Source organism: Blennius ocellaris (assembly GCF_963422515.1).
Source record: "Blennius ocellaris genome assembly, chromosome: 16".
Classification (NCBI taxonomy): Eukaryota; Metazoa; Chordata; class Actinopteri; order Blenniiformes; family Blenniidae; genus Blennius; species Blennius ocellaris.
The window spans coordinates 16996022-17008086 of record NC_137665.1 but is presented as its reverse complement, the minus strand read 5'-3'; the positions used below and the strand labels follow the sequence as shown (position 1 = coordinate 17008086).

The window sequence follows — 12065 nt, the reverse complement described above, 5'->3', positions numbered from 1 at the left end:
CACACACACACACACACACACACACACACACACACACACACACACACACACACACACACACACTGACTCAGAGAAAGACGGCTCTGTTTTGCTTCATCGTCCTTTCTCACTGTTAAAAGGTTCGAGCAGGCCTTCGCCAACAGCCTGCTGTACGGCCGCTCCGGCGATTCCTTCTGGATCGGCCTCCGAGAGGTGGGAGATCACGGCTCCTTCCACTGGCTGAGCAGCGACGAGGTGTCCTACACCAACTGGAACCGAGACCAGCCGGGTACCCGCCACACACGCCTCATTTGAAAGGGACACATTTTCTGACCTGGTAATGTTGATGCAGAAAACTCAGGCTGAATCAGTGCGTCTCCAGTAAGACCGCACCTGTAAAATGTCTTATTCATACCTGATGCGACTGAAATCGGCTTCTTTTACGTCGACCTGCTTGTGATTTGTGATTTTATTATTGTGAGGATGGGGGAATGTTGAAGTAACTCTACAGAGCGGCTTTAGAAGTGAAAAGGCAAAAAATATTCACCAGATATTTCAAATTAAAAGCATCTAATTTGAGAAGGGTTGTTCTTTTTATTGCCGAGAACCTGATAAAAAATAATATAATATAATGTGAAAAACATCAGGAAGTCTGCAATTCAACAAAACAAAATCCTTCTCTGTGTGTCTCAATGGGAAATCACCTCTGTATTAACTTACCTAAAAATGTGAGGCGAGATTATTTTCAAAGTAATTTCATTATCATAATGTAGTTTATTCTCAACATATGTTTGATCAATTATTATTTTAACAGCTTTTATCTCTTTTAATTACTATAATTTTATGATTTATTACATGAGGAGTGTGTGAGGTGTATCTGCAAGATTGTTGCTTTAATTTCTCAATTTCTTTACTTTTGAGTCCTGCCGTAAATTCATGTCTTTAATGGGATTATTGAACTTTCCCGTCCCACATAGCGAGAGTATTTCATTGACCTCAAAACACAAAGTTTATTTTGAAACCAAGCCAATCAGATTGAATGTACAATAACTGGACCCAGGTGACTTTTTTTTTCTTATCTTTCTTTTTCCAAAATACATTTTCTAGATGGACATTCTGATAGCCTGACTTCATAATGAAGAAAGTGAATATTTATTTATTTTGTGTGTTGAAGCTGACTGCTGCGTAAAAAAAAAAAAGCACAAATCATGTCTCAGCTTTGTTTTTCCTAGATTCCAGCAGCAAAAGGATGAAAAGCATAATTCCATATCATTTAGACTCTCAGCATAATAGCCATAATTTGGGAAGTGAGTCTGGAGACGTGGTCACCGACGAGGCGTCTCACTGCAGAAACAAACTGTGTTGACTTCTGCTCAGATTACAGCTAAAGCGGATTTCTTACTTTGGTAAACTTGGCCTGATCTGCTGAGGCGTTGCGCCTTTGAAATGGTACAGAATCACCTGCAGTCGACTCTTTGTCTTTGAGGTTGAGCAGTTTGTGAACAACTGGATTTTTTTTTTACAATCCAAAAGTATTTTCAGTGTTTTGAGAAACTTGTGATCAGCATTCATAATGTAATCACATTCCCTCACTCATTATTTCTTCGCGTCTCCCATCTATTTCCAGTTGTTTCATCATTGCATCCCCCCCCCCCCCCCACCCTCCACCCCCCTCCCTCTGCTCACCTACGTTTCACCCTCTATCTATTTCAGCCAGCATCCCTGGCGGCTGCGTTTCCATGGCGACCGGCATTGCGATGGGTCTGTGGGAGGTGAGGGACTGCGCGTCGTCGAAGTTGAAATTCATCTGCCGTCAGAACCAGGACACGTCTCTGAGCCCCGAGCCCCCCGAGCCCCCCGCCCCGCAGCCCACCCCCAGCCTCAGCGGCGCCTGCCCCAACGGCTGGAAGAGCAACAGCAACCTGCGCTACTGCTACAAGGTCCGTCTGCCAGAGACTCGCTCAGCAACTCACTCCACAACGACCCCCCCCCCCCCCCCCCCCCCCCCCCCAAAAAAAAAAAAAAATACAGCATGAATATATCCTGGCTCAATGTTGAGAATCAGAATGTTTTGGTTAATTATTTTTCATGTCAAAAATAGATCGATGGTGTTGAGTGAGACTTATAAAGACACTTTTTTTTAACAGAATTTATTTAAATTGTAGTAAATATGACTCTAAATTCTAAAATGAACTCAACAGTTCCCACTGTTGCAGTTTATAATATTTAATAATGATGATGATGAGGATGTTGTTTTTGCATTACTTAGTATTATTATATATAACAATTATTATTTAGAATTATTATAATTTGGGCTAATTGGTGAATGTGATCAATGGTGTGCAGCGCTTAGAGACTCGTCAAGCAGTTGAAAAGCACAATGTGAGTGAAACTGTTATTATTATGTCTCTCTTTTGTTAAATTAAATAAATAAATGAATAGATAAATGAATGCATTATTAGTCATAGTAGTATTAGTATCATGAGACGAGTTCTAAAGTTTGATGGCTCATGAGAAAAGTTCCAGTCATACTAAAAAAAAAAGTGCAGAGCTCAGCGTCTCAGCCTGGTGAAGCGCGGCACCGGCTTTTGTTGACGTCGTTTCCTCCTCGACTGTGACCCGCGACTGCGCCTCCTGGTCTGCCGCCTGCAGGTGTTTCACTCCTCGCAGCTGGAGCAGAAGCTCAGCTGGCTGCAGGCTCACCTCTTCTGTCTGAGACACGGCGCCAACCTGCTGAGCGTCGGCAGCCCCGAGGAGGAGCACTTTGTGATGCAGGTCCTCCACGAGACCTTCGGGTGAGCGGGCCGAGCCCTCCGACGACGACAACGATGACGACGATGACGATGACGGTGATGATGATGATGATGATGATGATGATGCCCGCAGGGAGTCGGAGGAGCACGAGCAGCACTGGTTCTGGATCGGGCTGAACAGGAGGAACCCCATGGACAATGGCAGCTGGAAGTGGAGTGACGGCCTGGCCGTGAGTTCACACAAATCATCACAGCTCACTTTCGACATCAAGTCCCGCGGGCGGTAGAGGCGTTCAAATAGACATCGCAAACTTAGACCGCTGCCACTGGAATCCTGCAGCTTGATCGATCAGCTCAAGGAGTATCAATACTTTCTTAAGACACAGGAGACGATACGCACTTCTAGAAAACCTCCCGTCTGCAGTTTATACGTTCCCAACGAAATTAGTTTGTTTAAACGAACAGAAAAGAAACAAATCATCATAGACCATTACAACTGACTTTTGTAAAACTTGACCAATTTCACCTGTGAAATTGCAATAAAGCTGAAAAACAAAATCTAACAATGGAGGGATTTTTCCTATTATCTTTGTGTTGCTGATGCATTTAATACTTTCCCTTCAGCAGATTTGACATGACCTGTGCTGCCTTGCCTTAAAATAAACAAATCAAATGTGCAATTACTATTTAGTTTTTCACCATTGTGCATACACACAGATGTCGTATATGCACACGTTAATCTCAATATCATAAGACGTTTGAACACATCTTCCTATCTGGGGGACGATCCGTCACCGTCTCCCGTTTTGCTGCCCCGTGTAAAATGTTCCAACTTGAATGTCCGTGTTCTGCTGTGGTCTCAGTTAACCTACCAGAACTTTGGCCGCTACTACTACAACATCCGGCAGTGTGCTGCAGCAGACCTGGGCACCTTGACCTGGCTGGCCATGCATTGTGACTCCGAGTTAGACTTTATCTGCAAAATCCCCAGAGGTACGACAGGAAGTTCTGTTCTGGATTAATGCATGTTGTGCATCATGTTCATGCATTTTACTTTTTTTTTTTTACCTCCTTGTGTGTTTTTAGGAAGTGTTGAACAGGTACCAGGGTCAGAAGGTCAGTGGGATTTTTTTTTTCTTTTTCTTAAAGCACTTCGTTTGTTTCCCTTCCTGAAATGATCCAAATCCTCGTGCTTTGGTTTCCCTTCCGTCGGTCAGACACCACCACACCGGAGTGGATCGGCTTCCAGGAGGCCGACTATAAGTTCTTTGACCACCGCACCACCTGGGACCAGGCCCAGAGGATCTGCTCCTGGTTCGATTCCTCGCTGGCGTCGGTCCACTCGGTCGAAGAAGACCATTTCCTGACCAACACTTTACGCAAGGCAATGTGCATTCCTCCTTTTTTTGTTTTAAAGCGGGTACTCCGTGTGCGACGATTACGTTCCATTGGTTTAAAAGGTGACCGTAGCGTTGACGTTTTGTTTTTTTCCAACACTTTCCTCTCGCGCTCAGATGATGAAGGTGGAGGGCGACAACTGGTGGCTGGGGCTTCACACCTATGAGAACGACGGCCGCTTCCGCTGGTCCGACCACTCCGTGCTGAACTACGTGTCCTGGGCTCTCGGGAGGCCGCACCCACTCAGCCGCGACCGCAGATGCATCCACTTGTCGGCCAACAAATGTACCTGCAGCCGGCGAAGAGCGAGTGTGACGACTGCGAGCGGCAGACTAACGCCACTGTGTTTTCTTCCACGCATGCAAACAGCGGATTGGGCCGATCAGAAGTGCCACTCCGACCTGCCCTACATCTGTAAGAGGGTGAATGTCACCGGGACCGCTCCTCCAACCCCGTCCTCCCCGCACCCGCCTGCCGGCTGTCCCGATGGATGGTCCTCCTATCAGCACAAGGTAGTCCTCCACCACAGACCCACTCACGCGCAAGCAGTCTCGTGTAAATCTGGCGCCATTCTGCGAGGACTGGCATTATTGACTTGTAGCACCAGTTTGAGCTCCAGCAGCTCCGCGTGCTCCAGCCCTCGCTCGTCGCTCGTCCACGACACAATGTGCGCAACGATGTCTGCCGTTCCCGCAGTGTCTCCGGGTGTTTGACCTGTCCCACCGGGTCACCTGGTCTGCAGCCAAGCTGAAGTGTGAGACGCAGCGAGGCGTGCTGGCCGTGGTGTCCAACCACCTGGAGCAAGGTAACTGCAGTGCGGCGCGGCCCGCTGAGGGCCACACGCAGACTGACTCGTGTTCCCCCCTCCCCTCCTCCTCCTCCCACAGCATTCGTCACCACCTTGCTCACCAACGTGAGCTCCGACCTCTGGGTGGGTCTGACCTCGGACTCCAAGGGTCACTTCCAGTGGGCGAAGGCCGGCCTGCTGAGCTACACCAACTGGGGTCCCGGGGAGCCGCTCGACAACAGCGGACCTCACCACAACAAGACGCCTGTAATCACAGCGCCGTTCCCCCACCTGTCCGCTGCTCCACCCGTGACCCGATCCGGCCTTGACCCGTTCTCCCTCCTGTGATTTCACCTCTCAAGGGGAACTGTGCGGTGATGATTCACGGGAACCCGCTGAAGAAAGCCGGCATGTGGGCTTCCCGGGCCTGTGAGATGGAAAGCAACGGCTACATCTGTCAACGGCCGCAAGGTGTGGAACTCAGTCCACCACGGTTACATTTACGGAACGACCGGGCGTGCGTTCGTGACTCGTGCGTTGTGATTTCAGACCAGGGCCTCCCCCCGGCTCCGGCCCTCATCCCTGCGTCTCTGTCCAAACCCGTGGAGCTGGGCGGGATCACCTACCGGGTGGTGGAGAAACGCCTGGACTGGACCGGCGCCCTGCACCTCTGCGAGTCTCTAAATGGGACCCTGGCCTCGGTGAAGGACCCGTACCAGCAGGGCTACCTCACGCTGCTCATCAACAGCATGCGGCGGCCGGCCTGGATCGCCCTCTACAACTACGGAGTGAGACCGTCAACCTACACATCGCATTTAATCTGGGCCGTGATGCAACATGAATTGTTTTTATTGCCGACAGAAGGTGACATGTAATCCTCTTTCCTACTGGTTCGTGTCACCAATTGCATTGAAATCAATGTACAGAGAAATTGCATTGAGCAGCTCTCCAACAAAATCTGGACCACATATGGAGACACATTTTTGTTTTTTACATACGCCAGATACTGAGTGGGCCTGAATGAGAAAGAAAGAGGATTTTGAATGTTTGTATCGTGCTGTTCTCTGTGTGCACAGCGAGTGGGTTTATTACTAAAACACAGCCGCTAACTTGTGGCCTGACGTACAAACATAAAAAAAAATGAAAATCAGAAATGTTTCCAGTCATGTTAACAGGTTAGCTTTTCCAGAATTTTCACATTAAAAGAGAATATAATAGATGACGTCTGTTAACACGTTTGACCATCACACCTGTCAAAGCCTTTTCTTAAATCATTTTAATTTGACTTTATTATATTTGTTTCCATTATTTACTAAAACTTTCAGTATTAGATTAGTTTATTTATTTAATTATTTATTTCACCTTTTACTTTCTGAAATGGGATCCTAGCCTGATTGTATTTTATTCATCGCAGAGTAGTGTACAAGGCTGTTTTTCCCCCCCAAAACTTTATTTATAGAACATTTTGAACAATCTGGAATAAACAGTCACATCTGAATGTCGACCCCCTAAACCACCAGGCCAAACACTTGAGAAAAAAAAAAGTTAATTTAAAAAGGGGGGGTAAATTAAATGAAGGTAGGAAAGGAAAAACAAGTTTTTCGTCTCAAGCGCTGTGGTTAATTCTAAATATTTCCTGTGTGAAGGGACGGAGCTTCACTTGGCTCGGTGATGAGGAAGTGTCGTATTCCAACTGGAAAGACGGCGAACCCAATCAGATGGCTGGATGTGGTCACATGACGACAGCGGGCCAGTGGACCATGACTCCCTGCGACGCGAAGCTGGACGCGGCGATCTGCCAGATCAGTGGTACGTGGTGTGCGACGCGACTCCAAAAGGCGCCGCAAGAGACGGAATCGTTGACCCCCCCCGGCTGTTTTGTTTTTTTGTTTTTCTTCCCGGTTGGCAGACGAGCCGGTGGTTCACCAGTGGCTCTACCCCGGCCTCTGCCCTCGGCCGGTGGGAGAGTGGGCCTGGGTGGCGTTCAGAAACCACTGCTACGCCTTCAACCTGCAAATGATGAGACTGCAACAGGACGCGCGCACTTCCTGCAAAAAAGGTTTGGAGGCCCGACTCGGCTCGGACAATCGGAAACCAATCAAACGCCCCCGACCTCCTGCAGTCGATCCGACATGCTCAATACGTCTAAATTTAGAAGTGTTTGGCCGGAGCCCGCGGCGGCCATTATCGCTCAATCCCTCCAGTGATCAATTGTGACCCGTTCCATCTCTGTCGCCGTCCTCTCCTGTCTCCTAGTGGGATCGGAGCTCCTGTCCATCTTGGACGAGACGGAGAACTCGTTCGTGTGGGAGCACATCCAGAGCTACGGCGAGCAGGCGCACGGCGCCTGGCTGGGCATCAGCGTCAAAGGTCCGGCAGCCACCGTTTCACCTTCACTGTGGAGCCAAGCCCGTTCACCGTTGAGCTATCTTTAGACAAACCGCTCGCAGATAACACTTCTAATTTAATACGTTTTGCATGATTGATTTTTTTTTTTTATTTATTCTTTTTAGTGTAATCGCTGAGCAGTTAATTAAGAGAAAACCCAATTAAGGCTGTGGCACTCGTGTCAAATAAATGTGATAAAGCAAGGTGAAGAAAAAAAAAAGGTTAATTGATTTAAAGTGCATTATTATCTGTCTGCTATTAGAACGTTTGTCTAAAAAGCCATGAAATATGCTCGGTAAGCTAATTGGATGATCAACTCCAGTACCGGTCGCCTCGCTTGCAGAGCGCGACGTCTCAAATGAGTCCTTCCACGTTAGAGGCACACTTTGTCCTTGACATGTGTCTGATTGTGTTCCGGCGGCAGGCAGAGGCCTGGTGTGGAGCGAGGACACGGAGATGTCCTACACCAACTGGGAGACGCACGAGGTGGCGTTCTCCGTGCTGTCCATCAACTCCTGCTTCTGGATCCAGAGCAACAACGGCCTGTGGAAGCCGGGATCCTGCAGGAACCGCACGCACGGGGTCATCTGCAAGCGGCCTCGCAGTGAGCGCACGCACACACACACACACGCACACACACAGCTTCCTCTCAAACAAGACGAGCTGCCCTCAGTGTCTCCGGTCTGGTGTCACATCGAGTCACCGGTTGGACGGTGAGATTTGACTGTGGCGGCTGGAGGAAGTCCCGCAGTGTGACGCTGACACGCAACTCCAAACCAGCCAATAAATCGAGTGCTCGCAGTCGATGCAAACGCGGCGACGTGCTGCGCCCCCCGTGGAAACGATGAATTGAGTGGAGCGACTGAGTGGACGGTGATGGAGGGAGGCGGAGGCCGCACAAGTTTTCACTGTTCAATTTCTTTAATGGCTGTGAGACGCATTCCCTGAATGAGCAGGCTGCCATCATGGAAAGAAGATTCTCTTAAAGAGAAAAAAGAGGGGAAATAAGACAGCAAGAGAAAAAAAGGAAAGAAGATTCTTTTAAAGAGAAAAAAGATGGTGGGAAGAGAGCAAGAGGAATAAAATGGAAAAAGGGGGGGGAGAACATTCTGTTAAAGGGGCAGAAAGAAAAAGAAGATGAAAAAATAGGAAAAAGAAAAGGACAAATTGAAGAAAAAAAGGAAAAAGACACCAACCTCTCTGCAATAGACTTTGACACACAACATACTACGTTATACCTCCACTATACTCAGACGTGTAAACATAAGAGATTGTCCCCTGCGGTATGAATATACACAGATTTATATAATTACAAAGGAAATATAAACCAGACATTCTGGTTTATAAAAGACTGTGTTTTGTGTAAATAGACATTAAGCCTAATCGGATATAAACACTACGAACTGTCTAATATACACAGTATGTGAAATTATAGGTATGATTTACTGCTATATACAACACACGCCAACACAAATGAACATGTTCGATTAAGCAGCAACATATTTAGATGTAAACTGTCCCTTCCATACAGACACTGCAAAGCATGAATGACTGAATACTTGAGCAGTAAAATAAAAGTGCATTTCTTCCTCTTGCAGGCGCTGAAACGTCCTCCGTGACCTGTAAGTGTGATTCTTTGACCTTGTTCTGAGTCCCTGTGAAAAGACGTGCAGCGAAGCTAATCCAGACGCTCCTCCGTTCCAGCGGACAGCGACCACCTGCCCACCCTCATCGTCGTCATGGTGACGGGCCTGGTCCTGGTGATGCTGATCGTCGGCGTGATCTACCTGTACCGCCGGCGGACCGGCGGGTCCCGGGGCTCCTACGAGGGCGCCCGCTACAGCCGCACCAACTCCAGCCTGGGCGAGCAGCTGGAGAAGAACATCCTGGTGTCGGACATGGAGCTGAACGAGCAGTCAGAGTAGCTCCGCCCCCCTCCCTTGAGCCACTCTCTGGACTGACCCGCCAACACAAGACTGGAACCCACAAACTCATACATGTACATATTTGTTCTTTTGTCTCTTTTAGATCCCAAAATAAGATTTTCTTTTTTTTAAGTGCTGATGTGCTGTGTGGAGCGCAGCAGATGTTTAGTTTTTAAATTGAATTTTACTGAATTTTTATTTTGCCAATATTTTTTTTTTTTTTTTTACAATTCTGGAAGTTTCTCCTCAAACCATTAATGGGAAATTCATCTCCTCAGAGGCATCCATGAGGGATCCACTGGGAATTATTCAGCACCAAGCTCTCCTCCAGGGAGCCAAAGTCCATTTTTGCACACTATATTTTCATTATTGTCGCCATTTTGAACAAAATGAGAAAACAAAAAACAAAAAAACAGGACCATCAGAGCCACAAAACAGACTTTCAACTCAAACTTTTTTCTGCAGAGACCAAAATGAAGTGGTTTCGGGGTTCGTCGTCTCGCCGCCATGCCAGTATTAGCCTGAACTTGAACTCGTGTCGACGTCGTCGTTTTCCGTGCAGCTGTGGAGGAGCGTCGTTCCTCCTGATGCGTGTGTCGTTTCGTGAGCCCGCCTCTCCCGTCTCCTCCGAGCCGACACGTCGGCACCAGCTGTCAGGCGAGGAAGAGGAGGAGGAGGAGGTCCAAATGTGAATGTGTGGAAGGTGACAGGGACCCGTGACCTGGAGTGGTCTGAGGGCACACACTATGATTTGTGCACATAAGTTAGAAAGCTGGTCTTTAGCCGGACGGTCTCTTCGCTCCAGCAGGACTGAGGGTCGCCATCAGGTTTCGAGCTCCTCGACGCTTCTTGGCGCTCTGCATCGACTCGTCTTTGCTGGTTCTGGTCCTTGAGACGCAGTCGCCGCTCTGTTTCGCTTTACTTCAGTTGGTTTGTTGGGGGGTTTTTTTTGCTCCTTGTGCAACCATCTGGAGCCGATTCAGCATTTTTGTTTAGAAGTCGTTTTATTTGTTCTCGCTGTAAAATAACAAACAAACAAAAAAACTAAAAAAAAAAAGCAAAAGGTGTTTGCCGTGCAGGATTTGTGTGATCCTCCTCTCTGTACATCACAAGGTTATTTTTCTCCATATGTATCTGCAGCTTTCACGGTGTGATCTGGTTTACCTGCAACTGGTGAAGTCATTCAAAGGCGTTTCTATTTCTATTTCCTTAAACTGCAGCCTCTCACTGCCCTGCTCAGAAAACAACAAAAAAAACATCTCCTGTGTGACTGACATAGTCGTACATATGTGAGCCGAGGAATGCTTGAAAGAAGAATATCTCCCTCTTTTCCTTTTCTTGTTTTTCACTTTAGTGTTTCACATTTTGTGTGAAGAAAACGTTGAGAGTTCACCCCCCCTCCCCCCCCAAACATTTTTCCTCTCACTTTGCTTCTGAGTACATTTCTGTTTTCTCGCTCGACGAAATGCTTTTGGAGCCATTTCAGGCTTTTGGTGTTTCACTGAGCTGCTGTGAAAAAGAAAAAGAAAGAAAAAAAAAGGCTTTTTTTTTTTTTTTGCTGTGAGTTGGACTGAGATTGAGGGGGGATGGGAGTGTGTGTGTGTGTGTGTGTGTGTGTGTGTGTGTGTGTGTGTGTGTGTGTGTGTGTGTGTGTGTGTGTGTGTGTGTGTGTGTGTGTGTGTGTGTGTGTGTGTGTGTGTGTGTGTGTGCAGTCTCCAGCTGTGGAATGTTGAGTCGGCAAGAAGAGCTCAGTGGCACGCCTGGAACCAATCAGAGGAGGAGGGCTCAGGGACACGGAGGGTCAGAAAGAAGGGAAAGCAGACAGAAAGCAAGTGGAAGGAGAGAAGAGGAGTTTGAGGAGGAGTTTGGGACATAAGGTAGAGGAGGAGGAGGAGGAGGAGGAGGAGGAGGAGGAGGAGGAGGAGGAGGAGGAGGAGGAGTGTGGGTGCAGGGATCGGGCCTGGGTTACCCTGTCCTCTGCTGGTGGATTACTGTACAGGCTTGGTGGTTGAGGCGAGTGTGTGAAGGGAGCCCCTCGGTGTGTGTGTATGTTGGTTGAGGGTGTGTATGTGTGTGTGTGTGTGTGTGTGTGTGTGCTCCCTTAGTGTCTGTGACACAGGCCGCCTGTTGTCCCTGTGAAGATACCTGCACCTGTTCAGATCTGTTTGAAAGCCTTTCTGTCATTTTTTTTTTTTATATGAAATGAATAAAGTCTATGTTCTCAAAGTTCCTGCGTTCACGTGAGTCATTACTGACCCTGCACTGAATGAACTTTCTCTTAGTGTTTCTGTTTCCACTCAACTGCATCTGGGGGTAGAATTATCACTCGAGTAGAAATCTGGACTGTGGTGTTGCAGTTCAACCACGAGAGGGCGCGTCTGCCCCACCACATGACGCCACATGTCCTCACGATGCTGAATTTATAAAAGTTCAGAAAAATGTAAATTCAAAGTACACCCAATCGTGTTTGTTCGTGTCGACATTGTATCACATAGTTCCAGTCAAAACTATCCCTCTAAAACACCATGGAACCAATTTTCTATCTTAGAAAGGTGAACAAAGCTGTGATATTGTGGTTTGAAGACATATGAGACGAGACGTCAGTCTCACACTGCACATTGTTTGGCACCTGTCAAGATTTAAAACCCAACTTTTTAGACGTAATCGATAATCTGGCTTGTTTTAAAAGTGGTAATTCAAGACTTCCTATAAAGTAAAATTGACTTGCTGCATGTTCTTCTTAAACTTGGTGTTCATAGCTTATATCTGGGATATCCTTTTTTTTTTTTTTTTTTTTTGGCAGTGCATTAATTGGAGGAAGATGCTCTGAAGATT

At 47.4% G+C, this 12065-nt stretch overlaps 1 protein-coding gene across 1 annotated transcript in view; it reads left to right on the top strand.

Annotated features, from left to right (window-relative positions):
* mrc2 (mannose receptor, C-type 2) overlaps positions 1-11134 on the top strand; it is a 31068-nt gene extending 19934 nt beyond the window's left edge. Inside the window, exons 11-29 of the mRNA XM_080511099.1 lie at positions 120-268; positions 1693-1919; positions 2632-2774; positions 2866-2962; positions 3596-3725; positions 3819-3848; positions 3950-4116; positions 4247-4415; positions 4500-4642; positions 4827-4935; positions 5018-5184; positions 5280-5388; positions 5467-5705; positions 6564-6726; positions 6827-6976; positions 7174-7287; positions 7730-7909; positions 8904-8927; positions 9010-11134. Coding sequence (XP_080367225.1) covers positions 120-268; positions 1693-1919; positions 2632-2774; positions 2866-2962; positions 3596-3725; positions 3819-3848; positions 3950-4116; positions 4247-4415; positions 4500-4642; positions 4827-4935; positions 5018-5184; positions 5280-5388; positions 5467-5705; positions 6564-6726; positions 6827-6976; positions 7174-7287; positions 7730-7909; positions 8904-8927; positions 9010-9230 — 2731 coding nt within the window. The 3' untranslated portion in view covers positions 9231-11134. The remainder of the gene's footprint in view (positions 1-119; positions 269-1692; positions 1920-2631; positions 2775-2865; positions 2963-3595; positions 3726-3818; positions 3849-3949; positions 4117-4246; positions 4416-4499; positions 4643-4826; positions 4936-5017; positions 5185-5279; positions 5389-5466; positions 5706-6563; positions 6727-6826; positions 6977-7173; positions 7288-7729; positions 7910-8903; positions 8928-9009) is intronic.
* The last annotated feature ends 931 nt before the right edge of the window (positions 11135-12065 follow it).